The sequence below is a fragment of the Numenius arquata genome, chromosome 2 (genome assembly GCF_964106895.1).
Source record: "Numenius arquata chromosome 2, bNumArq3.hap1.1, whole genome shotgun sequence".
NCBI lineage: Eukaryota > Metazoa > Chordata > Aves > Charadriiformes > Scolopacidae > Numenius > Numenius arquata.
This window is the reverse complement of record NC_133577.1, coordinates 121,304,689-121,328,043: the sequence shown is the minus strand read 5'-3', so window position 1 is coordinate 121,328,043 and position 23,355 is coordinate 121,304,689. Positions and strand designations below refer to the sequence as shown.

General features: G+C 36.3%; 1 protein-coding gene across 6 annotated transcripts in view; it reads left to right on the top strand.

Moving 5' to 3' along the window:
* The window catches only part of CACNA2D1 (calcium voltage-gated channel auxiliary subunit alpha2delta 1), a 420,472-nt gene that overhangs the window by 319,437 nt on the left and 77,680 nt on the right, over positions 1 to 23,355 (top strand). For all 6 annotated transcript variants that reach the window (XM_074144315.1, XM_074144313.1, XM_074144316.1 and 3 more), the window contains exons 11-12: positions 17,963 to 18,121; positions 22,995 to 23,099. In XM_074144315.1, the coding sequence (XP_074000416.1) occupies positions 17,963 to 18,121; positions 22,995 to 23,099 (264 nt within the window). The remainder of the gene's footprint in view (positions 1 to 17,962; positions 18,122 to 22,994; positions 23,100 to 23,355) is intronic.

Here is a 23,355-nt window from a genome sequence, read left to right as displayed (position 1 = left end):
ATGTTATTGCTTAAGGATATTTTCTCTTGAAGTGTCCTGGTATCAGACATCATTGGTTAATTAAAAAGTCCAAAAAGCTAGGTGAAAATTTTCTGTTAATACAGTATTAGGGGATGGATATGCGAACATTAGCAATATCTGGAAGTTGTCTACATTTTTTCTTTCCGCCCTGGATCTTTTGGCCAAGAAAGCAACAGTTGTTTTACGGCTTGTTAGCTTTAATAACCATAGAGTGTTTAGTAACGAGGTTTTGAGTTAACTAGAGAGCTGTTTTACCGCTAACCTCTGCCAAGATGTTGTCCCACAAAACCCATATGTATGATGATTCATGCCCACAACTGAGAGACACGGATTTAAGCTCACGCCAATCACTTCTAGAAAGTGACAGGATGATTTAATGAACCGTGCCTGGTATATGGAGAAATCCTAGGGAACAAAAAGCTTAAAAGTAGGTGTGTTAAAATACATTAGTTCTACTGATTTAGTGTAGTTGCATTTATTTCCAGTGAAAAAAGGTTGAATGAACTACTAAGTCATGTAAAGATTGCCAGGGGTTAATATGTCATGATTTCCTCTGGGATTTGCATTTTTCTTATCTGAAGTGCTGTGCTTTGTGGCAGAAAGAAAACCTGCTGTTTGAAAGAGCTTAAATGTGTGAGTAATACAGCTGTTTTCCCACTAATCTGGTTATATGCTTTGATAGCAGTAAGTGGTAGATGATAGGGGCAGCAATTCCATCCCAGCATGTTATGATTTAGTGACTTGGTTTCAAATGTTGACACAGAGAGTGTAATTTGTTTATGATTGTGGGTAGGCTGCAGTTTGCAGGAGAAATGTATTTCAACTTCAAATCTGTTGAGATGCAGAAAATCACACAAAGGAAAAACCTACCTTACAGCAACAGACACGTTAAAGGTCAGGAGCTGTAGGACTGTTTAAAATCACTTAGCCTTTGTAAAAATCCAAACTAGTATTTACATTTAGGAACTGGAAATTAAATGTTATGAGCATACTAGGGATAATACAATCATGTTCTGGGAAAACTGAGAGCTCATCTCCTGCTCTTTTGCAGTTCTGCACATGGACTAAAGTCAGAGAAAAGGAAATTTCTGGATTAATTGATTTCCAAGAAAAAACTGTGCACCCAGCCTATGAAATTATTGTTGAGGATAAAAGCAATCTGTGGAAGATACACCCCTTTTCCCATTGATTTTTAATAGCAGCTTATCCTGTAATTCCCTCAGCTCAGTGCTTACCAACCTGTTTGTTTATTTTGCCCCCTCCCCCCCTCCGGCCCTTACTCCCAATTTGATACAAGGTTTATGCTTTCTTAATTAAAATATTTATTACATGATAATGAGGGGGAAGTTTCATAAAGAGCTTTTCAATTTATCGAAGGACTCTTTTCTTTTCTTTTCTTGCTTCACGGTCGTTCCTGTATTATGCAGGTCAGATTGCACCTGTATTCTCTTAGATACAGGGAAACATTCCTTCCTTCTGGGAAATAAGTTCTTAAGATTGTTTAAAAACTTAACAGACATAACATAGGTGGAAACCTTAGGCTGAAGTCCTCTTGAAGGGAGAAGGATACTAGATTTTGCAACCAAATAACTTGTCATGCTTATGTTTTCCTTGCTAGAAATTTTAGATTTGTATGAGTGTAGTTCTGTTCAACTGGCAAAAGCTTCCATAACTTCCTTTAAAAGTCAGTTTTCTTTTTTGACTTCCATTTAAAGTGTTTTTAGTGAACCTTAAATTAAATTACATACTCAAATAGACTAAGACATATTTTCTTTCTGTGTTTTTTTGAATTTTTACCCAGAAGAGTTCAGTGGTGATAAGGTTTTTTTAAATAACATCAGTATTTCATCATAAATAACATCAATAACATCATGTTGTTAAAACATGATAATGACAGCAGTGTGAGATCCTGGCACAGAAGTAGTTGTATGGCTGGATCTAGAGAAGGAGATGAAAAGGACTCCTGTATGAAGGGGGTTGCCAACAGACCTGCTAATGTACTTCAGTCCTTACTTTCCCATTCTTTGTAATGGACAATATTAAGGAGAAAATATAAAGATGCCTGCCATCTTTTTATTATTTGGCAAATTAAAAAAAGATAGAGTCGAGTTCCCAGTGTAGATCTGCGTTAGCATCTCTCTTACTGATTTAATCCTAAAGCATTTCAGGTAACGAATCTCAGTAGCTCCCATGAACTATACAGTCTCCTGAGCATCATGGCTGGGTGAGGCATCAAACAAATATATATTATTCTTTTTTTTCTTTTTTTTTTTTCGTATTCAATGAAAAGCAGCAGAAAGCAAGTTTAGAGCTGAGTGTTGAGCTTTATGATTCTCTTAACCACAATCCATCTACTTGTATAATGACCTTGTAGTTTTTCTTAAATTGAATGGCTCAGTTTTAAGACAAAGGGGAACAATGATAGCTATAGAGAAACACATCTTCATAGGACTGTTTCTTAATTGAAAATCATTAGTATTCCTTAATGGAAGTTCATTTTCTTACACCTTCCCTATTGACTGGGTGAATTGGTATATGTATTTTCACAAAGGTTTGGTAAGCACTGTAGGTGCTGGGCTGAAATGAATTTTGAAGAAGTTAGGATCAAAATCTAGTATTCGAATTCTGTGTTGCTAATAATTGCAGATAGACCTAGGCTATGTATCTATGGAAATATATGTATGAGAAATATGTCTGGAGATCCTGTTTATCAAATGTAATGAAGATGAGTATTCTGCAAATAACAATGGAGGCAATTTAGGGTCCTAGAGAAAATTGGGTAACTATGGAAATCCAGCCATTGTTAAGGAGTTATAAAAGAATTTTCTCTTTTAATGGATTAATGAGACTAGGAAAAGAAGCAAGAAATGCAGTAGTATTAACAACATCATTAAATTTTTGTCTGCCCAGAGAATCAGTTTCATTTTCCTTCCCCTCGAAAGAGAAAGTTGAGATAGGAGTATTTCAGGTGGGGCTGGAATTGAGAGGAGGATTGGAGTAGGAGGATGTTACATTACTTGGCTCTTTTGAAATGAGGTTAATTGATTTCAGTGGGACCCCGATCCTCAGGAAAGCTAGTTACACAATTTGTATCAAGAAAAAGAAAAAATGAAGGACCACTAGGAATCAAACTTCTTGCAGTCTTCATCAGACACAATGAGCTAGAAATGCTTGTACAGCTTCAGCGACATGGCTAGAGACAACTTTCCATCTAAACAGCTTTTGGATTGATGGTTCTGTTTCTTTCCTGAAAGGCAGATGATGAGTATTTGAACTCAGATTCTGAATGTATGTCTCTCCCTTGTTGTGCCTGAATACTGTTACATAAATGTGAATCACATCATTAATTTAACACAAAAGGGATTGGCTCAGATTTTACACAAAAAGATTGTAGGTGTCTTCTCTGAGGACCAAAAGTGGTTTATGGTTGATTGCCTGGTTCTTGAAAGCAATTGCTCACAATCCTGAGTGAGTCACCTGAGAAGCTGGATTTCAGACATACTCTCAAACTCACAGAATTTGATTTTTTGGTCTGTTCAGGAGTTCATAAATAAATCAGCTGATAACTGATTCAATCACACCTGAGAAGTGCTGTCACTGGGGAAAACTCTGGCGTCCACAGATTCTCAAAACTGTCAGATAAAAGCAGTGCAGGAATGACTAGTCAAAACCCAATAAATGTGAATGGCACATAAATAGTTAAAATAACTCAACAAATTACAAAGAAAGATTCTTGTTGTCTTCATATCAATATTTAATGCTTTCCTGGAAGATGCACTTTAAGCAAACATCTAACACTAAATGTAATTGTTAAAGTCTACTACAGAAGTAACCAAGGGAATTTGAAGGACCAATGATATGTGGGTGGTGAAATAGTATGCAAGAGGTCAGATTAGATTATCTCATTGCCCCTCTTAGCCTTAAATCAAGAGTACCTAAAGGTTTTGGTCGTTTGGTTGGTTTGTTTTGTTTTGTTTTGTTTTGTTCTGCTGACTTAAATGTTTATCCCAAGTAGCTCTTTATCTTCCACCTTAGTTACTAATGCACTGGAAAGTACTTCATCATCCGTGTGTAATATGAACATTTTAGCATTCATCTTTGTAAATAAGTAGTATTTACCAAGTACTTTTTTCAGTGTATACTTAACAGTTTAGCCATATCTATCTAGCAACAGATATGTTCAGTAGTTAGGCTGAACTACTACTAGTTAGGCTGAACTACTAGGCTGTTATCCCTAGTGTACTTTGTACCTAGTGTACAAAATTCATTGTTATCTTCAATTTCACCAGCCCTACAATATTTTCTGATAGAAAAGTTGCCAATGTTCAGCAATATTAGATAGAGCCAAGTTGCCATGTTCAGCTCAGCACTGCGCTCAAGCTGGTAAGGCTTTGTAAAAGTACAGAAAGCCAGGCTGCACCCTCACCCAGTTGCTGGTAGACACCACCTCATTCACACATGGAGAACTGGCTGGGACTCCTCTAGTCCCAGTAGCCAGTCCTCCCCCATGATCTCACCCTCAGAGACACGCACACATGATTTTCGCCTCTAGAGGCCCCCCAGACCAGAACTTGGCATACAGTCCAGGTGCTGGTACCATGGACCCCATGACCCACAGTCCCTCACCAGTTGCTGACACTAAAATCCACTCACTCCAGTCTCTCCAGCTGCTGCACCATGGACACACTGGCATTGCGACCTGTGGTCTGGCTCCAGCTGCTGCACTCACACACCCATGCACAGACACACACTCAGAACAGAGAGTCTCTCACCCAAAAAAGAGGTAGAAATGGAGTTCAATGACAAGGCAGAACAGACTGCACAGATGAGGTGCATGATGTGACCCGACAAACATACTGATCAGTAAACTATTTACATAGGACCAACAATTTTTCCCCTTACCCTTCTATTTCCCCCCACTTGTTCATCCTCAAATCATCTAAATCCATCTCTTACCTCAGCTTGATTCTTCCCTTAAACATTCCATAGTAGGTCCTGTGAAATCCTGAAATGCTCTTGTCCTGAAATGTCTCACATACAACATCCTTGAGTCCAAAAAGGGGGGTTATTGCATTATATATTACTGCCTAGGCCCTACTTAGTTGTGGGAAATGAAAAACATCTCCAGAAGACAAGCAATCCTGACTATCTTGAGGCCAAATAATGGCCAGGAGGTGCTTGTCTGCCTCCACTGGGTATAGGGAGAGTCTGGCCCACTGCCTTGGACTGGGCTCCCCATTAAAATATCACTGGAATGAGATGAGCTGAATCATACTACCTCTGCTCAGCTGAGAATGCAAAAAGGAATCAGTGGGAATAAAAACAACAGGCACTTTTGGGGTTTTTACACTTTTTTTTTTCTTCTTGCGTGTTACTGTTTGTGTTAACATATCAGCTAAGTTGGTACTGTTGCGTTATTAACTGCAACTTTAGTTTGCCATGGAAGGAAAATGTTCAAAAGGTAGGTAAGAGAGAAAGAAGAAATGGAAAGAGTTGGAAAAAGACTAGTGCAAATCTTAAATGAAGATCTGTTTCATTTTAGATCTGTCATAAAGTATTAATTCTAGGGAATAGAGTACTTGCGTGCATGAAGAGCCAAAGGGAATGGAAATTAGAAGCTGAGTTTCCACATTAGGATGTCAGGAGCAGGGAAGTTGCTGGAAACTGCACATTTATTTCTGTACAGTATAACTGACAATTCCAGATGACTAGAAGAGTCACCTCCATTCCCACTTTGAGGGGTTGCTTTGGGCATCAATACAGATTTTTATTGTCTCCTCTTATAGTTGTCAAACGTCAGGAAGTCTGACTTCTAACAGCACATGGCACAGGCTTCTGCAATTTCCAGAATAAATCCCAGCTCTCTAGTATATTAGTAGTATTTAAAATGAATAATTTAGTAGTATATAAAATGAGGTGATAGCTCTACCACATGGGTCCACTGGATAATAAATCTCTTGGCTATTTCCAATTTCTTAACTTTTAGTAAAGCACAAGTCTTACTCAAGAGAGCTCTGCTACGTGTCAGACCCAGCATCGAACCTGTTAATTTTTCATGGCAGTTCAGATACTGGTCCAAAAGTGCATTTCTGACTCAGCTTCCCAACCAGGAGACAATTATTAGGGGGAATTGTGACAGTATAATTAAAAGTGTGTGGTGGGTGAGTAGCCTCTCGAACAATGAACTCTTTCCTTACCAGTTCTGAGGAGGCTGGGCTGGGCTGGGCTGGCTTTAAAGATTCTGCTGGGGAAAGATGACTCACCACATTAATGAAAAAAGAAGAAAATGCAGGCTGTCTGTAAGGTATGGGACAGGCTGGGGCGATTTGTTCTATGGTATCCCTTTCTTTAATATATTTTCTATAAAAGTCATCTTTTTGGTAGGTGAGAATTTTAAGACATATGTGGCAAGATGTTAGTTTGGTGTGAATCTAAAGGTTCTCTTACCTCAGGCAAAACATGAATGAAATACTCACAGACTTCTCAAGTCTGGCGCTTTTCAAGACTCATGCTTTTCCCTCCTGTCTCTCGCTTCCCTGCCTCAGCGGCAGCATCTGGCACAGCAGCAGTGTCCTGCCGCAGCCCCCTCACTGCTCACAAACCCCAGGTATCCTGCTCTGCCCTGCAAGGGTGACAGGCACATTTCACTCAAGCCCTGGCAATAACGGAGGTGACATTATAGCCCTCGTCACCCAGTTATGTGGTCTGGTGCTGAAATGTATACTTACCTTCAAATTTGGTGCACTAACTAAACATTCATCTTGTTTTTGATGCCCTGAGTAGCAACTCCACACACAGAATCATCAAATGGTTTGAGTTCGAAGGGACTTTAAATATCATCCAGTTCCAGCTCCCTGCCCTGGGCAGGGACACCTCCCAGTAGACCAAGTTATTCAAAGCCCTGTCCAGCCTGGCCTTAAACATCTCCACAGCTTCACAGAATTGTCAGAGTTGGAAGGGACCTCTAGAGATCATCTAGTCCAACTCCCCTGCTAAAGCAGGATTGCCTAGAGCACATTACTCAGGACTGCATCCAGGCAGGTCTTGAAAATCTCCGGAGAGGGGGACTCCACAACCTCCCTGGGCAGCCTGTTCCAGTGCTCTGTCACCCTCACTGTAAAGAAGTTTTTTCTCATATTTGAATGGAACTTCCTATGTTCCAGCTTGTGCCTGTTGCCCCTCATCCTGTCACTGGGATCAGTCTGGCTCCATCCTCAGTTCTCTGGGCAACCTGTTCCAGTGGGCAGTGAATTTGTCGGTAACAGTTTAATACTCAGACATTTATCTCTGGTGACCAGTAACAGGACATGAGGAAATGGAATGAAGCTGTGGCAGGGGAAGTTCAGATTGGACATTAGGAAAAGGTTCTTCACTGAGAGGGTGGTCAGTCACTGGAACAGGCTCCCCAGGGAAACGGTCATGGCACCAAGCCTCTCAGGCATCTCTGGACGATGCCTGCAGTCATATGTTTTAGTTTTAGGTAGTACTGCGAGGAGCGGGGAGTTGGAGTTGATGATCCTTATGGGTCCCTTCCAGCTTGACATATTCTATGATTCATCTTTTTGGCCAAGGGTGCTTCGTGTTCTAAATAATTTGAATTTGACTGAATGAAGATTTCCCTAGTCAAGTGATAATAAAAAAAAGTCTACAAAATAATTTATATTTCTCTCCCAGAGTGTAGCTAGGTCACAGTGCCGTACAGTGCAGCCTACAGAACTGCTGCACTACAGGAGCACAGTAGTTCAGATCAGCCAACCTTCTCTGGGAGATGTTGAACTTTACAGTACTGAAATTTTCAGTAGAAGTCAGGAAGACATGATTTTAAGTAAATAATACATGCTAACTTAGCCGTGGCATCATGAAATGACCATAAATGAACTCATCTTGCTAAGCTAATTCATCTCTCAGCCTACGCTGACATTCTTTGTTGTAACTCTGAGATTTGCAGCACAGTATCGTACTTCATAGTCTGAACATTAACCCTTTTGTACACAGTGAGAGCTTTGCATTGATTTATGTGCAGATAATCATACTGGTGAGGAAGGTTAACAAAGCTAACTGAGAGCAGATTTTGGCCCAGTACTTGGTCTTTTTCCAAACATTTATCTCATATTATGCTACAATATTTTTTCACCAGATATTTCATGATTTAACAGTTTTATTGTTGTCGAATGCTGCTACCTTTGGTATCTAATACATGTATATATATATTTCACCATTGAAAGAAATGTGATACATTTTAAATGTCAGGAAATGCCAATAGTGTAAATTGGCATATAATCCTATATTTCATGCTATACTTGCAACACAATTTAAGAAATGCAGATGTGCTTCTTCTAAGTACAAGGTTTTTATATTTTCTCTACAATGTATACTTAGGATTGTACTGTATACCTGAAGTACAGGTATATGTGAAGACTATCTATATGCAAGTCATAGGATAGGAGAAAACAGTTATTCCATAGCAAGATGTGAATGCTGAAGTTTAATACCACATATTATATTTGGCATGTCAAATTACAAACCTTTATTGCTTGAACTGCCTCAAATTTTCTGTGTACTGAGATCTACATGGGTATAAAACTTTGCAAATTACTTTCTTCCTATTCTCTGAATGGGTTCTGATAAATATTTATAATATCTTCCCACTGCTGAAATATAGATTGTAACTGGCCTTATTCAAGATTCAGTTATTCTTGGGATTAACCCTAAAATCCTATTACCAAGCCTAAAGCAGCAGGGAAAAAAAGGAAAAGAAAGCAGCAAAGCTGGATTTAGCTATAAGACGAAAGCCTGATGAAATCAAATCTATTTCACTATTGCTCATTTAATATGTATAGATACAACTGGGTCACCAAGCTGATTTAGCCATGAGGTAGAAGTAGCATAGCAACAAACCTCAGCAGATTGAAAGTCAGCAGCGGTAGTATCTGATTAGGTCTTCAGCGAGCTGACTATATTTTTCTCAATTTTCAGTATTCCCAGAGTGGTGTTTCTCATTTATTCAGCTATCAAGATCTTGGTATTTTAAATGTATAAGTTTTGTCTCTGTAGCAAGTTCAAGTTAGGAATTACTGCTTTGTTCAAGTTCATATGATTTTATATAAATCTAAGATAAACATTTCTGAATGTTTAAAAATGCACAATTTACACACAGTTTAAGGCAAGGTCTCATTTAATGTCAGAAGTTTTGGAGAGGTAGTTTTTTAGTTTTGTTTTTTTTCTTTTACTTTTTTTTTAGCTTAGAAGTGTAATTTCAGGAAATTCTGATTAAACATGTTGAATCAGTAGATGTTAGTAAACTAACTGGGATGAGTGAAGAATAGGGAGGCAACAGAAGGATGGCTGGGAAAATCTGATTTTTTTACTTACATTTCATATTAAACAATATTTAATAAGAATGTTACTACTTTTACAGATTTTAAAGATGCAGAAAGACATTTCAATGGGAGGTTGTTTGAGAAATGTTAACTTTTACAGCTTTCCCATTTTGAGTATTATAAACACAGTTTGTAAATCTGTTTGAAATGGAGATGCTTTTTTGGGGACTATGGATCCTTTGTATGGAAAAATAGATTTTCATCCTCATGGAGCTGGGATCTCTGGTGTTCAACATGTGAAAATTTTTCCTTCAGGAGGAAGTTTGGATTTTAATATTCCTGCTTCTTTACTCATTTGGCACACAAGAATATATAATTTTTAGTTGTAATAAGAAATGTATGCCATTCACAGAAGGCAACAACCTCCACCAGAAGTCTAAAATTTCCCATTTCAAGATAACATTTGTAAGAGCAGTTCAACTTTTTTGTTTTAGTGCCACCTAATGACCAAAACCTGGAAAAGTTTTTAAAGTTTCATTAATGTATTAGTTTTGATTTGCTTACATTGTTGCATTTTCCCTTAATGAGATGATTTACAAAAGATTTTGTGTTTTCAGATTAAATTGCAGAGCTAGCACTTCTTTCCTCAATTTGTTTTCCCGAGGATTTGCATAAACTTATTGCTATCCTTTTTGACAATTGTGGCTTTCCTCCGTGGCTTAGTGCTTTGTCCAGAGAGCATCTGATAAATGTTGACTGAAGTTTGCTTTCTTGATCTTGCCATGAAAAACAATTAAGTACATACCTATACATAAACATATACTTTTAATAAATACAAATACACATATATATGCAGATATCAGATACAGCAGTAAAAAAAAGTTATTGACTGTCAGAAACAGTAATAAGCACTTTCTGATCAAGATAAATTAATGCCCAAAGATATTACTCTTTAATTCTTTATAACATTTCTTTTTATGCTGCTGTTTTAAATGCCTGCTTGTTTTACTAGCATTACACATAATGTGAATTCTAAGAACATGCAATGAAGGGATATTTTTGGGTTTCCTTTCAGAAAGGAAGCAGAATCAATTGAAATGTTTTATTTGTATTTAAATAACCTCCAACCTTTGTCAAAAGAATGATTTGCATTGGATTTCAGATTTGTATCGCTTATACCTCTCAGGAGGTGGAGGTATATTTACGTATACAGAGAGGGATAGATGGATATAAAGAAGAGAATTTGAAACATTCATAAATTTATACATTGCCTGTAAAAGTAGAGATTTTTCTTGCTGTGCTGTAATCTTCAGAATGAATCACGTCAGCTGTGTGTGGATTTTGAAGAAGTTTAAGTGACAAACTGTTTATGAGAATTCATGCTTTAAGAATCTGTGCCCTTTTTGACCTCGTGGTTTAAATGGCATATGGCAAAATAACTAATATCAAGTTAAAGGGAAAATTTGAGGACTTGGAGTTGGTTGCACAAAGGAAAGGGAAAAAGTGTATTTTGGTGCACTAGTAGCAGGGAATAAGATTGAAGTTTCTAACCATGTCTTTGCCTCAAATATACTTTTTTCTTCCCTGTTGCTTCACTTTTCTCACAATAAAATGAGAACTGTTCTAAGCTATTTCATAAGAAGTCTGAGACACTCAGTAATATTTGAAAATGTCTGTGATGCTAAAGTGTGGATGTCCCTGGGAGTTACATGCTATGTGTTACTTGCTAAAGCTTGTCAACTGGGCAGAGGTTGGCTGGTATCTGCAAAAGACAGATTTATCAAAAAATTTCCCAAATGACATGCCAGTTTTGTATCTGTTCAGCAGGTAATATATTGAACCGAATGCAATTTTAGGAAGAAAATCCAAATTGTACGTGATTTTCTTCTCATCTATTTTGTTTGCTGTTTTTTTCCCAAGACTGCTTGATAGCTTTGATCTTTCTACTTATCTGTCTCAAATGTCTTTCAGTCCCTGTATATCCCACTTCTGAATACTGATCCTTTCTTTTTTCATTTTGCAGTCTTTTTCCATGAGGGTTTTTTCCCCCCACTCTTCTTTTGTCTTATATTTCCTCTTAATGAAAACACCTGTCTGTAATGTCTCTTGTAATTTATTTTTTGATCTGCCATCATACTGACAGAGTGATTAGAGCGGTAACAGATATAGGAAATAAATCAACATCTCTGTTTCACTTCCCTTGAATCCTGTAACATCCTGATGTTGGGGTAGGAGTTTTAATAATTTAAAAGGAGGGTGCCCTTAGTGAGAGCAAGTTGAGACTCTGGAAAAGAAGAGGGGTTTAGCAATGCAGAAGTAACTATTCTGGAATAAGAAGAGGGTTTCAGAATGACAATCCCTTCTTTTGTCTATCAGTTTAACTCTTGGGGCGCTATGAGTTGCAGGTGTCCATGCATCTGGAGAAGCCCACAGCTCAATGGAACCACCCAAGGGAGGGGAAAGGTCTCTAGTATTTAGATATTTCGCTGCAGTTCTGTAAAATTTTCCACTGTTTTTGTAAGTTGATATTTCTCTGAATAGGAGGATAAAGACAAAGTCCTCATGTTGTGGTTTAACCCTGAGGAGTAACCAGGACTATGCATCCATTCACTTCCTCCCCAAGCCCCTGGAGTGGGAAAGGGAAGGAGAATTGGAAAAAAAAATGAAACATTGTGGGTTGTGATAAAGACACTTTAATAGAACAGTAATGGAAGATAACATAATAATAACAAAAATGATAAAAGAATATATAAAATGAGTGATGCAGTATAATTGCTTACCACCCGATGATCGATTGCCCAGCACATCCCAAGCAGCGATTGTGGATTCCTGCCCTCCTCGCAGCCCCCATTTACATACTGAGCATGACTTCTGTGGTACAGAATATTCCTTTGGGCAGCTGGTCCTGTCTATGCTCCCTCTCAGCTTCTATGAGAAGCTGGAAGAGTCCTTGACTTAATATGAACATTGCCTAGCAACAAGTAAAACAATATCTGTTAGCAACATTATTCTCATACTAAATCCAAAACCAAACAGCTACTAAGAAAATCAACTCTATCACAGCTGAAACCAGGACACCTTGTAAGACTGTCAGGTTAGTATTTCTGTTTCTGACCTTCTCCAGAATGATGAGGTTCAAGCAGCATTAAACTCAAACCCCTTTGTTCAGAGTTTCATGTTAAGTTTAATTGATTTACTTATCTTGCAAGTTATTCAGTTGCCCCAGAGATTATACTGATGCTTTGAGGTCAATTAGATGAAGGTCTCTAAACACTCCTAGTGCCCCAGTAATAGGCTTGGTGTTCTTGCCCAAAGCTGTGAACGGGAGGTCTTCGTTTCCTCAGACATGAGGATAGTTCTGGGAGATCCCAAAGGCAGGGACTGCAAAAGGATATAAATAAATTGGGTAGTGAGAAATACTCTAGTGAAAATACATCTAGATCCTATACCTTGCTATATAATTACAAGACAAATTAAATTATGTTAATACTTTGTGATACTTTAAAATAAAAGGCTAAGGTTTTCCATGATTTCCAAGTGTTTTGCTGCAAGTCCCTCTTATTTTAGCTTAGATGAGGAATAAGCTTTTTTTTTTCTTTCTTCCCCCACTGCTAGTGAAACACTGTATAGGGTGGCTTTAGATTTTAACAATTTAATGGTTTACCTCCAAATGTCATCTGTTGCTTTGTAAGTGACTCTCTGAGCCCATGGTATCATACACAAATTCCACTTATTTTCTTTTTACCACAATAGCATTTTTGTGACGTATGTTTCTCTTTACTGCAATAATTAGTTGCAGGAGAAATGCCAGTCTGATAAATACCCGACTGACATGCTTCATATAGATACATTGAGAGTATTTTATTTAATAAAGTGTTGATTTTGTAAGAATATGGACTTCTGAAGTGGCAACTGTTTTTTTGAAATCTTTCATGTTCTTTCTTCCAGTTAAATACTAGGTGACTGAGTCATATTAGTTATATTATATATTATTAACTAGTTATATTATTAACAGGTTTTCAGGAAATCATCCAAACTTAAATGAGCATTATTATGGTACTTAGGAGACAATAATGTGACTAGTAATCAATAAGGCTTGTTGCAGGTATTTTGGCTTTTGGTATCTTAATGTGTAGAAAATTACAGTGCCACTATTGCTATTATGTTTCAAATGAGTCTAACTGAAAGCTGGCTCAGTTTGGCTAATTCCAAGTTATGAATGGTCCTGGTATTTGTCACATGGTCAACTGGTTAAAGAGTAAAATTATTTTAATGTTATGAAAAAAAACAGTTCTAAGGGTGATCTAAAGGCTTTTGGATCTAAAGGCTTTTAAACACTCATCCTTCAGTTATTCAGTATTTTAAATTAATTAAATGTAGCCCTGAATTTTGTTCCCCTCTTTGGACGTTTTTATCAGCCCCATTTCAAACCTCAGACTTGCCTTCACCTCCTAACAAACAGGTAAATATTCATTTTGGGGGATTGCTGTTCCATCTACTGGTTCCATTATCTAATCAAAACCTCTTCTCATCTGCTTTGCTGACTGACGTTAACATTAACGATGTCTGATGTATTTGAAAACAGCTGGCCCATATATTTTCTTAATTAAATTACATCATTTGCAGACTTTGGTTGATGTAACTTTCCATTCTACAAATGTGCTATTTCTCTCCTTCATTTTACATCAGCATTTTTTAATTTATAGATGCAGATAGTTTGACCTTCACCCTTTGTTCATTTTACATCACGTGTAAGTATAGTACAGTACAGTTTACTTTTTAACTGCTTGAAGAGTTTCCTCTCAATTTTTAAAATGTCACTTTTGTATCCGTAATTACCAATCCATATGCTAGATACCTGACCTTCATAGAAATAATTATCCTGGTACATTTTCAGAACTGCGAGCAAGCAATTTAGATTTGCAGTTTAATGTTAGTGACATTTCAGGGAGAAATTTTCACTTGTCACTAAATTCTCACTTGAACACCTAAACCACTGTCTGCTGTAGACCAAGACAAGACGTGCACTGACCATAAGATTGAATTTATGGTTACTTTCAGATTAGCTTACTAAATAATTTGCATATAATGTCACTAATGAAGCAGAATAGTGTTTTCATCTACTTTTTCAGATAGAATTGGCTTTTGTAAAGCAGAACTACCAACCAGATAGTGTTTTTCTTCTACTTTCCAAGTACAAGATCTGTACTATCCTCCCATCTCACAATCAGAATTAATTTTCAGACTTCATCTTTTAAAAATTACTTTACATCAGTAATTTTCCCATCATGGCTACAAAATTAGCTTGAGGCAAGCTGAAATAATTCCACAGCACAATACTGATTTCACTCCCACATAATTAATGTTCCTAATAATCATTGGGTCATTTGTTGGTTACTTCTGTAAGAAACTTCTGTAAGAACCACCATTGAGTGTGTCAGTGTTTTGCATCAAGGTAAATTATTTACAGTTGTGTGATCATCTCATGGTTTTGCTTAAGCAGCAAAACATGCTGCTTAAGCACAGCGAATAAAAATCACCACATGATATTGAGGGGAAACAGAAAAATGAATGACCATAATTTGTTTGAGTCTGGGGAAAGAACTATTATAAGAGATAATGGCTTTAAAAGCACACAATGGACACGTTAGGGTTCAGCTGGGAGTCTTACATTTTAATCACAGCAGGGGGTTGGTCCTACCAAAATTATTCTTTTCTGGGAAATATGGCATACATTAAAGGAATATTCAAACTGAAAATGTTACTGAAGGAATATTTAAGCTGAATATTCAAAAGGAATATTCAAAGGAATATTTAAGATGAAAATGGTTATATGTGATCCAATTCCATGTGTTTATTTATTTTAAAGGTGAAGTTTGCATTGTGATACTGGGAAAACTGGAGAATATCATTATCTCATCCTGTTCTCATACTTTTGTAACTGTAATTAATTTAGATGCATAATACTATATTTATAGTTGTGATATGAAAATTAAAGCCCTAATAAATAATACAATATTACAAAATTAAATAAACAAATTTTGTCATATTATTATATACAACTACTCTTCTGTAGAATACTTTGTCAAATATACTGTTGCATTTTTCAAAGTTAAAGCACTTGTTCCTGCTTTTATGTGTTTCTGGAAAAAGTTGTCCCCTTATGACACATTGGGAACTGCATATTGACGGAAAATGGGCCAGAAAACTTTGCATTAAATCATTTGAAAATAACTTGCTCCCACAGATTTCAATCACCTGGGGACCAGAGCTACAAAATTGGGACAAAGTAATAATTGTCCTTATAAATTAGAAAGATATATGAAGATTCTTATGTGGGTATTGTCGTAGTGTATTCTGCCTAGCAAGAATCAATATAATTTTTTAGCTTATACAGTCCTTAGGAAAACAGCAGCTATACCATAAAAGTGTCAGTATTTCACCAAAAGACAATATTAACTCATGAGGAATGAGCAAAAATAAGCTCCCTAGAAAAATACAATATGAAGATGACGAGGTCTTAGATTAGTTGTGAACTACTTAATGCTCAAAATCAAAAGAGTGGGTTTTCTTGTTCAGTTTCTACTTACGTGCAGGAGTGGCTTGTGGTACAATAATGGAATTAGAAGATGAGGCAGACAAATTCACATTTTAAAGTCTCTAGTTCATGGGGCACTTTGACACATCCTTTTTGCAAGAATAAGAAATTACCTGTGGAACCGTAAGTAAGAATTCAGCATAGCAAAAGGCTCTCAAACAGTGCCTGGATTTGCTCACTACAGCCAAAACCCCCACAGCCGCAGCTCTGTGGCTCTTTTCAAGAAGGATCTGGAACAAATTAGGCTAAGCCTTCTGCTGAGGATGATGGCATTCTCTGTCAATCATCTCTGCCACAAAGCTGTACTGTGTTTGCTGTTACACATTTGCTCCTACGAATTCGGTTGCAGAAGTCATTGATTGAAGTGGATGTTTGATAAAAATTACTGGTAGTTCATATTTTGGTTGGTCCTAAGAGCAAGGAGCATGCATCTGTATTCGTCTGATTCCAGGACATGGCAAAGCCTGCGTACCTCCTAAGCATCCTGTTAAATTGAATTATATGCATGATTAAAAATGGTTTGATATCACCAATCCCTTCATCCTTTTAAGTTCTGTTCATTGTTAAGTGTCCTACAATTACAGTGCAAGTTGTAGTTTGCTGCTGATAGCGGTTCTCTCTCTGTACTTTGTGCCTGGTACTTAGTAATTTATTTTAGACATGAAAGTAGTCTGAGCAGTTATTGAAATCTGTGACCTTATTCACCTTATCTTCTATACAATACTAATGAATTAATTAGCAGTATTGACGCTTAACCCTACAAGGACTGATTTTTAAGTCATTTTAAGGCTTTGCACCAAGGTGACAGCATAAAATTACATTTACATTTACTTTCACTGAAGAACCTTAATCAGGAAGAGGCATAAAAATCTTGGTTTAGCTGAAATGTAAATTAGAAGGCCTGGATTTTAGTGCCTTTACTGAAATGCAGTTTTACAGACTTTTTTAGACATCTTATTTGCCAGTGAGAAAAAAAGGTTCGCATAAGAAATCTGGATAGATAAAACAGTTTAAAAATTGGCCAAGACAATAGTTTTAGTAATATATGTCAAGAGTATCTGAAAAAAAGATCACTGTGTTGTAGTTAAAAATAGATTTTCATTCAGAGTTAAACACAGATTATGTGCAGGAATATGCACTTTCAATCAAGACTGCAGTCAGAATCGTACATGCTGAAGCATTTCTTAGGAGAAGTCTTATCTTTGACTTTAGATAGATAGATATAGAGGTAGCTAAAAAGTGAGATGTATTTCTGCATCCCTTTCCCTCTACGGCTATATATATATTTGTACTTATACATATATGTATGTGTATTGATAAAGAGACAAATTTTAAGAGATCATATACTGATTTCTACTTGTGCAGACAACATTTTGCACATTAAGAAATATCTCTGTATGTTTTTGAATAATGTTAGATTCTCATATAAATGGATTTTTCAAGGAGTAAACTTTAAGCTTATATGGGTGAGAAAGCACAGATATGTGTCTCAATACACAAATTTGTATTCTTTTTTAACAATATCCTTCTATTTACAGCTCTACTCTCATGTGCTTCCTTTGTCCCAAGAGTGTATTTTGTTTTCTGAAAGGTTTATGTACAATTGATTATGATCTGCAAGTCTCACTGTAAAACAGCAGACTAATACATGCAACATTGAAGTCACCTAATTCAACCAATATTTTTCAGTGATTAAAAAAAATAAAATAAATATTTCCTCATGTTTTTTATTTCCCTAACTCCGCATTTCTCAGTTCAATTTCATTATATGAGCTTGAAACAAAACATTTTTTGGATTGCAATAAAGAGTGAGGCACCAAATACTTTTTTTAAAAAATTTATTTCGTGCCCAATTTCGAAATCTCCAGGCACCACTGCACATTCTTGATGTGGTAGAAATGAAAATCCAGGTGTGACATGCTTTATCTCATGGCTCTAGAAAACATTAGCCTTTACTAACATAGTACTTAGATAAGAGAATTAAAATTAACTGTATTTAATACTATTTCTGCTTATTTTGCAGTTTAACAATAATGCGCAGAACGTCAGTTGCTTTAATCATCTTGTCCAAGCTAATGTGAGGAACAAGAAGAAGCTGAAAGAAGCTGTCTATAAAATCTCTGCTAAAGGAATTACAGATTACAAAAAAGGCTTTAGCTATGCTTTTGAACAGCTGCTAAATGTAAGTATGAAAGTTATCTCTTGCTGTACAGTGAGGAAGGAGAACTTGAATGTTCAGATGGCCACTGCACTCTAGACGTTGTGTAACTAAGTGGTAGAAGTGCAAACCTTTATTTAAAAACTAAATTTGTCCAAACAACATATTTTTTTCTTTGCAAATCCCCCAGCAGGTTGCTAAGATTTGGGAATAAATTTGATTTTCCATGTGCTGTGCTGTGCTCTTTTTGCTTCATTCATTCATTCAGTTTGTCGTGTCAGCTGGCACATAGCTGTGATATGGTGTATTTATTACATGTCATAAATAGTCAACCATGGCTTGAGCAGCACAGAGGGAAGCAAATTACTTAGTTAAGAGAGGAATATTAGGCACCTGAGATTATTCTAATTCCTTTCTCTTTCTCATGAGTAAAATTAATAGTTTCCTCAAAAGTTAAATGTATTGTCTCCATGTTTTAATTACATTGTACTTTCTAGTTTGCACCCTATCACTAGCTTTCTAAATAGTAATGTTTCCTATTTACCACAAATGTGGGTAGTACATTGCTAGTTTTTTGGGTTTTTTTTTAATAGTTTGTGTAGTTTGAAAAAAATATTCTGTATTTCACTTTCATGAAGAGTGTATACTGGATCTTCACCTTAATGCAAATAAAGCTATACCAATTTACAGAAGCTGAGGATCTACCTTAGTAAATATAAAGTGTAGGTTTTTTTAATATATCAATTGTGTCTCTCAGTGTACAAATGTGGTTTTTTCCCTCTAATCTGCCAGATTCTGGACTTCAGGGAGCTTTCCTGCCATTGTAGGTGCATCTTAGGGCTAAAGCAGTTTGAAAAATTTCTAACCTTTTTAAATTTTGATGAAGGAAAAAAAATACAATGTTTTCAAGGGTATTTTCTCATCAGCTCATTATTTAGATGAGCAGAGAGGTTTGGTGGGGAAATGATTGTGTGCCCTCTGCTGATGGTTATATAAAACTGCAAACAGGATTTTAAAAGCTGTCAGACTTTTTTGGACCGGGCTGAAAGGCATTTTCCCGTTTCTTCATTCATTTCATTCAGAGGAAACCAGCAAGACACAAGAAATTTTGCCAAATGCAGCTTGTTCCTCATAGGATTTATTTTTTATTAAAATGAGGTATTACCTTTGGTGCAGCACCAGATATATACTTTCTGTACAGGCAGTATTAAGTAGACCTGAACACAGGGGAAGCCTCAAAGTCCACTTGTTTGTGGGACTAAAAAAATTGCTTAAAAAGATAAATGGACGTCAGTCTCATAGTGGGACTGTGTGTCTCATAACTGGAGACAGAGGTGTGATTAGCCTCCCACAACCTCTGCAACGCTGAAAATTATAGCTGGACAGCATGGATGTGTATATCAAGGGAAATTAAGAGATTGCACTAGGTTATAGAAATACAGTCATCCTCTCCAGATATTGGCAAATCCATTTGGCAGGAAGAGTAAAGGGCTGGTGATGGAGTTAGCGCTAGAATATGGTGACAAGACAATATAATAGGATATTATAATATAGGCTTAAACAATAAAAAATATGCTTTAGCGTAGTTTACAGTTTTATATTTATGAATTCAGTCACTCAAATTGCTTTAAGGTCCATGGAAATGGAATATTTTTTAACAGCTCAAATTTTCATAATAATTTTGTGGGTATTGTTTCTGGATGACAGTTATTTCAAAGCATTTTCTGAGTACTAAAGTAATGTTTCACTTCTGCCATGAAAACCTTACTGTCTGATGTGTTGCTAGATGGAAATAGACACTTCAGGATTTTTTAGCATACTAATTCAAGTGATTATCAATAATCTGGATTCCATCATATTTATGCAGTACTTTTCCATTATTTATTGTTATATTAACTTGTTATTTCTTTGAAAATAATAATATTTCAGCTTCAGCAATTCAGGAGGTTTTTTTCCCTCATACCATAATAACTACTATTTGTCAAAGAAATTATCTTGAAATCATCTCGAGTAGTTGAGTTTTGATTTAGTTTACTTTTTCCTTCCTCAGTGGCATGAAACACGTCATGAAAAGGTGTCATGTCACGCAATCTGCCCTTTAAGGAGTTAATTTAGGGATGTGGAACTTGTGTAAAACAAAAGCAATTTTAGGCACAATATAAAATGGATCATGCTTTGCTTGTCTGTTTGAAAGAAAAAAAACCCCACATAACAACAGGTTTTTATCAAGTGCAAGAGAGCGCAAAAAATTAATGCGTACACTCAGTTGCAACTTGAATTCTTCTGTGGTTTAAGCTAAGCAGCCAGTTTTTGTCCTGGGGAAGCTGCTGTATAGGCAACACATTCCTCATCAGCTGTGATCTGTGATGGGAGGGCAGAGCCATCCGTTGGACTGCTGAGGCAAACTGTTCAGAAAAATAATGAAATTACTGCATTAGCTTTGAAAAACCCCTTATATTCACTCCCTGAGTCAGTATCTCTCCGTCTTTGTGCAAATGTGGGGGAAAAAAGATGTGTTGTAAAGGCAATTCTGCCTTCCTCTTGGTCCCTTGTAAGAGGTGTATTAAGTTCATTCATCAGCATGTGAAGTTTTTATGGTCAGAAAATATCATATGATTTGACCTAATTTATGATCATATTTCCATGAAAAGAATCTTGGCTTTTCTTTTTTCCATGACATGACTTTAGTGTCTAAACAGTGTAATGCAAGTAAATGCCCTTCTGTAAGTACTAGGAGATAAAGAAAAGACACTGCACTTTTCCTGACACTGTATTAGCAAATTCTAAGCTGCTAGAAAAATCCTGACTTAGTTAAAACAAAGATTAGGTCAAATTCACCTTGCTCACAATAGCACTCTTTTTTTTATATGAGCAGGCTTTAGTCCCCTTCCCTGTCATCTCTTTGGTTTCCCTCTGATTTTATTTTAGCCTGTATATTAAATCACTGTAAATGTAGGTGAGTTTATTTATGAACTATCCAACTGTACTTTTATTACTTTTTTAATATCGAAAATATTGCAGCCCAAAGCAGTATCTTGTAGGTTATATTTCAAAAGCAAAAAATGGTCATAAATTATTTAATTCCAAATGAAACACAGTGTGCTGATGAGATTGGAGAGAATGTATTGATTTCAGGCTTTTCTTCTTTGTTGTTACATGTACGAAAATCTTTGGATTTGTTTTTTTCAAATGATTAAATAAGTAGTTATTCACTGAATATTGAACTACCAATACAAATCATCTCTGAGGAATAATTATTCATCTGTTAATAGTGATTGCAAATAAAGTTTTTGTATTTTAACTCCACTGTAGAACTGTGGAGCTGCAATACTGAGGATTATGGTCTGATGTTTGAGGGTTGGCTTTGGTGTTTCAGTGTCTTTATTGCAGAAGAATGAGGAATCAGATCAGAGAGTAGGATGAAAAGTAATGAAAGGGAGCACCTGACCAGCCAGGTGAAAGTTAGTCATTATCTAGTCACAAAGACAAAGCAAGGGACAACGAGGTACTTTGTAAGGATGACCCTCCTATTTCTTTTTCTGACTGTACAGTAAATTCATACGGCAAAATTCAGGCTCGTGGAAAGGGAAGTTGAATTTATTTTGCTGAATATCTAAGGGTTTTACTCTGTCACATCCAACTACTCCAAGTACTACATCCAAGTACCAAGATGTGTCTGACTCGGACCATTTGTATGCAACACAGAGAACAAGGAATGCTGGCTGTAAAATTCAGGAACAATTTGCTCAGACTGGATTCTTAACTTTTAGGGACTAAGGAAAGAAGATGAATGCCAAAGGGGGAGCCTTTGGCTCCTTTCATAAGGAGCCAAAATTCTTATTCGTCTTTCTGTTGTTCTGGCTGGGGAACAATGTTTTTGTTCCTTCGCACAACACACTGCATTTTTCTCAGTCCCTTTTTTAGCTGCTTTGACTGCTGAATTAGGAGTCAGAGGGGTTTCTTCTTAATTCTCTCCACTCCAGCCTTGCTCTCCAGAAACAATGGCATATGCTCAGCTCTTCACCTCTGACTGCAATCTAATTAGAAAAGTAGGTGATGGAGAGATCTTAGTAGTTTTTGCAGCCGTAGCTTGGCTGCAATGTATTATTTAAACCTGATTCTAAAATATTTTTCTAAAGATTATCTGTTAATATAATGATGATGATGATGATGATAATAATAATAGGAAAGAATTAAAAAAGTGGAAGATGGAGCTTATTTTAAGGAAATATGACAACAATAGCAAATGCCAAAATATTGTTTAGTTTATAAGGTAGAGTTTTTAGGTGTACGTACAGGATGATTAAGTTATCAGAGTTTTCATTCAAGTGGTTGGTTAGCTTGATAGTTTCTGTGAGTAGGAGTCCAGCAGAAAAAAAAATAAAAAAAATATTCAGTAATTCATTAGAGGGTCATTGTTCCCAAATTTCCACAAGGACAGTAACAACAAGAAAAAAAGTAAGGATGAGAAAAGAGAAGAGTGATTTAGAGGCCCTCACTGTACAAGTCTTATGCAGACCATCTGTAGAGGAACACTGTGGGGTTGATGCGATGGGTATGAGCTAAAGAGCTTTTCTCGTGTTGGTGGAGGTGAAAGGAACCACCAGATCCCCATTCCTCTGTGTTGGGCCAGATCTGAAATAAGTCATATTTGACTTTCATGGAACATAAAAATGACTTTTTTTGGTTTGGGTGTATTTTATTTTATTTTATTTTATTTTATTTTATTTTATTTATTCAGAAAGGAGTATTCAGTGAAATCCTAAAAGACTTTGGAAGTTTTGCCATTACCATGTTAAAATAGTAAGCATATTGGTATGAAAGCCATCAAATATAACCAGTTTTATTCCTTATAGCCTGAAACTTAAAAAAAAAATTCTGTTTGTATCTCCTACAGCACAGTGTCTCTAGAGCTAACTGCAATAAGATTATTATGTTGTTTACGGATGGTGGTGAAGAAAGAGCACAAGAAATTTTCCACAAATATAATGAAGACAAAAAAGTAAGTGATATATGAAAGATTTTACTACATAAAATACAGCAGCAAAAAGAGGAGCATTTAAGTACGGAAGTAAAAGCATTTTTGGTATATGTATAAAGTACATTTAAAAAACATATTATTGAACGTTAAGGCATTTAAAGCTTTCTCAATCTATAGCATTTAAAAAAAAAAAACAAACAGGATATATTTAGTATTTTACACCTTGTGACTCATTGGTGTCAAGCAGTACAGAAATATGCCATAAACCATAAAAAAT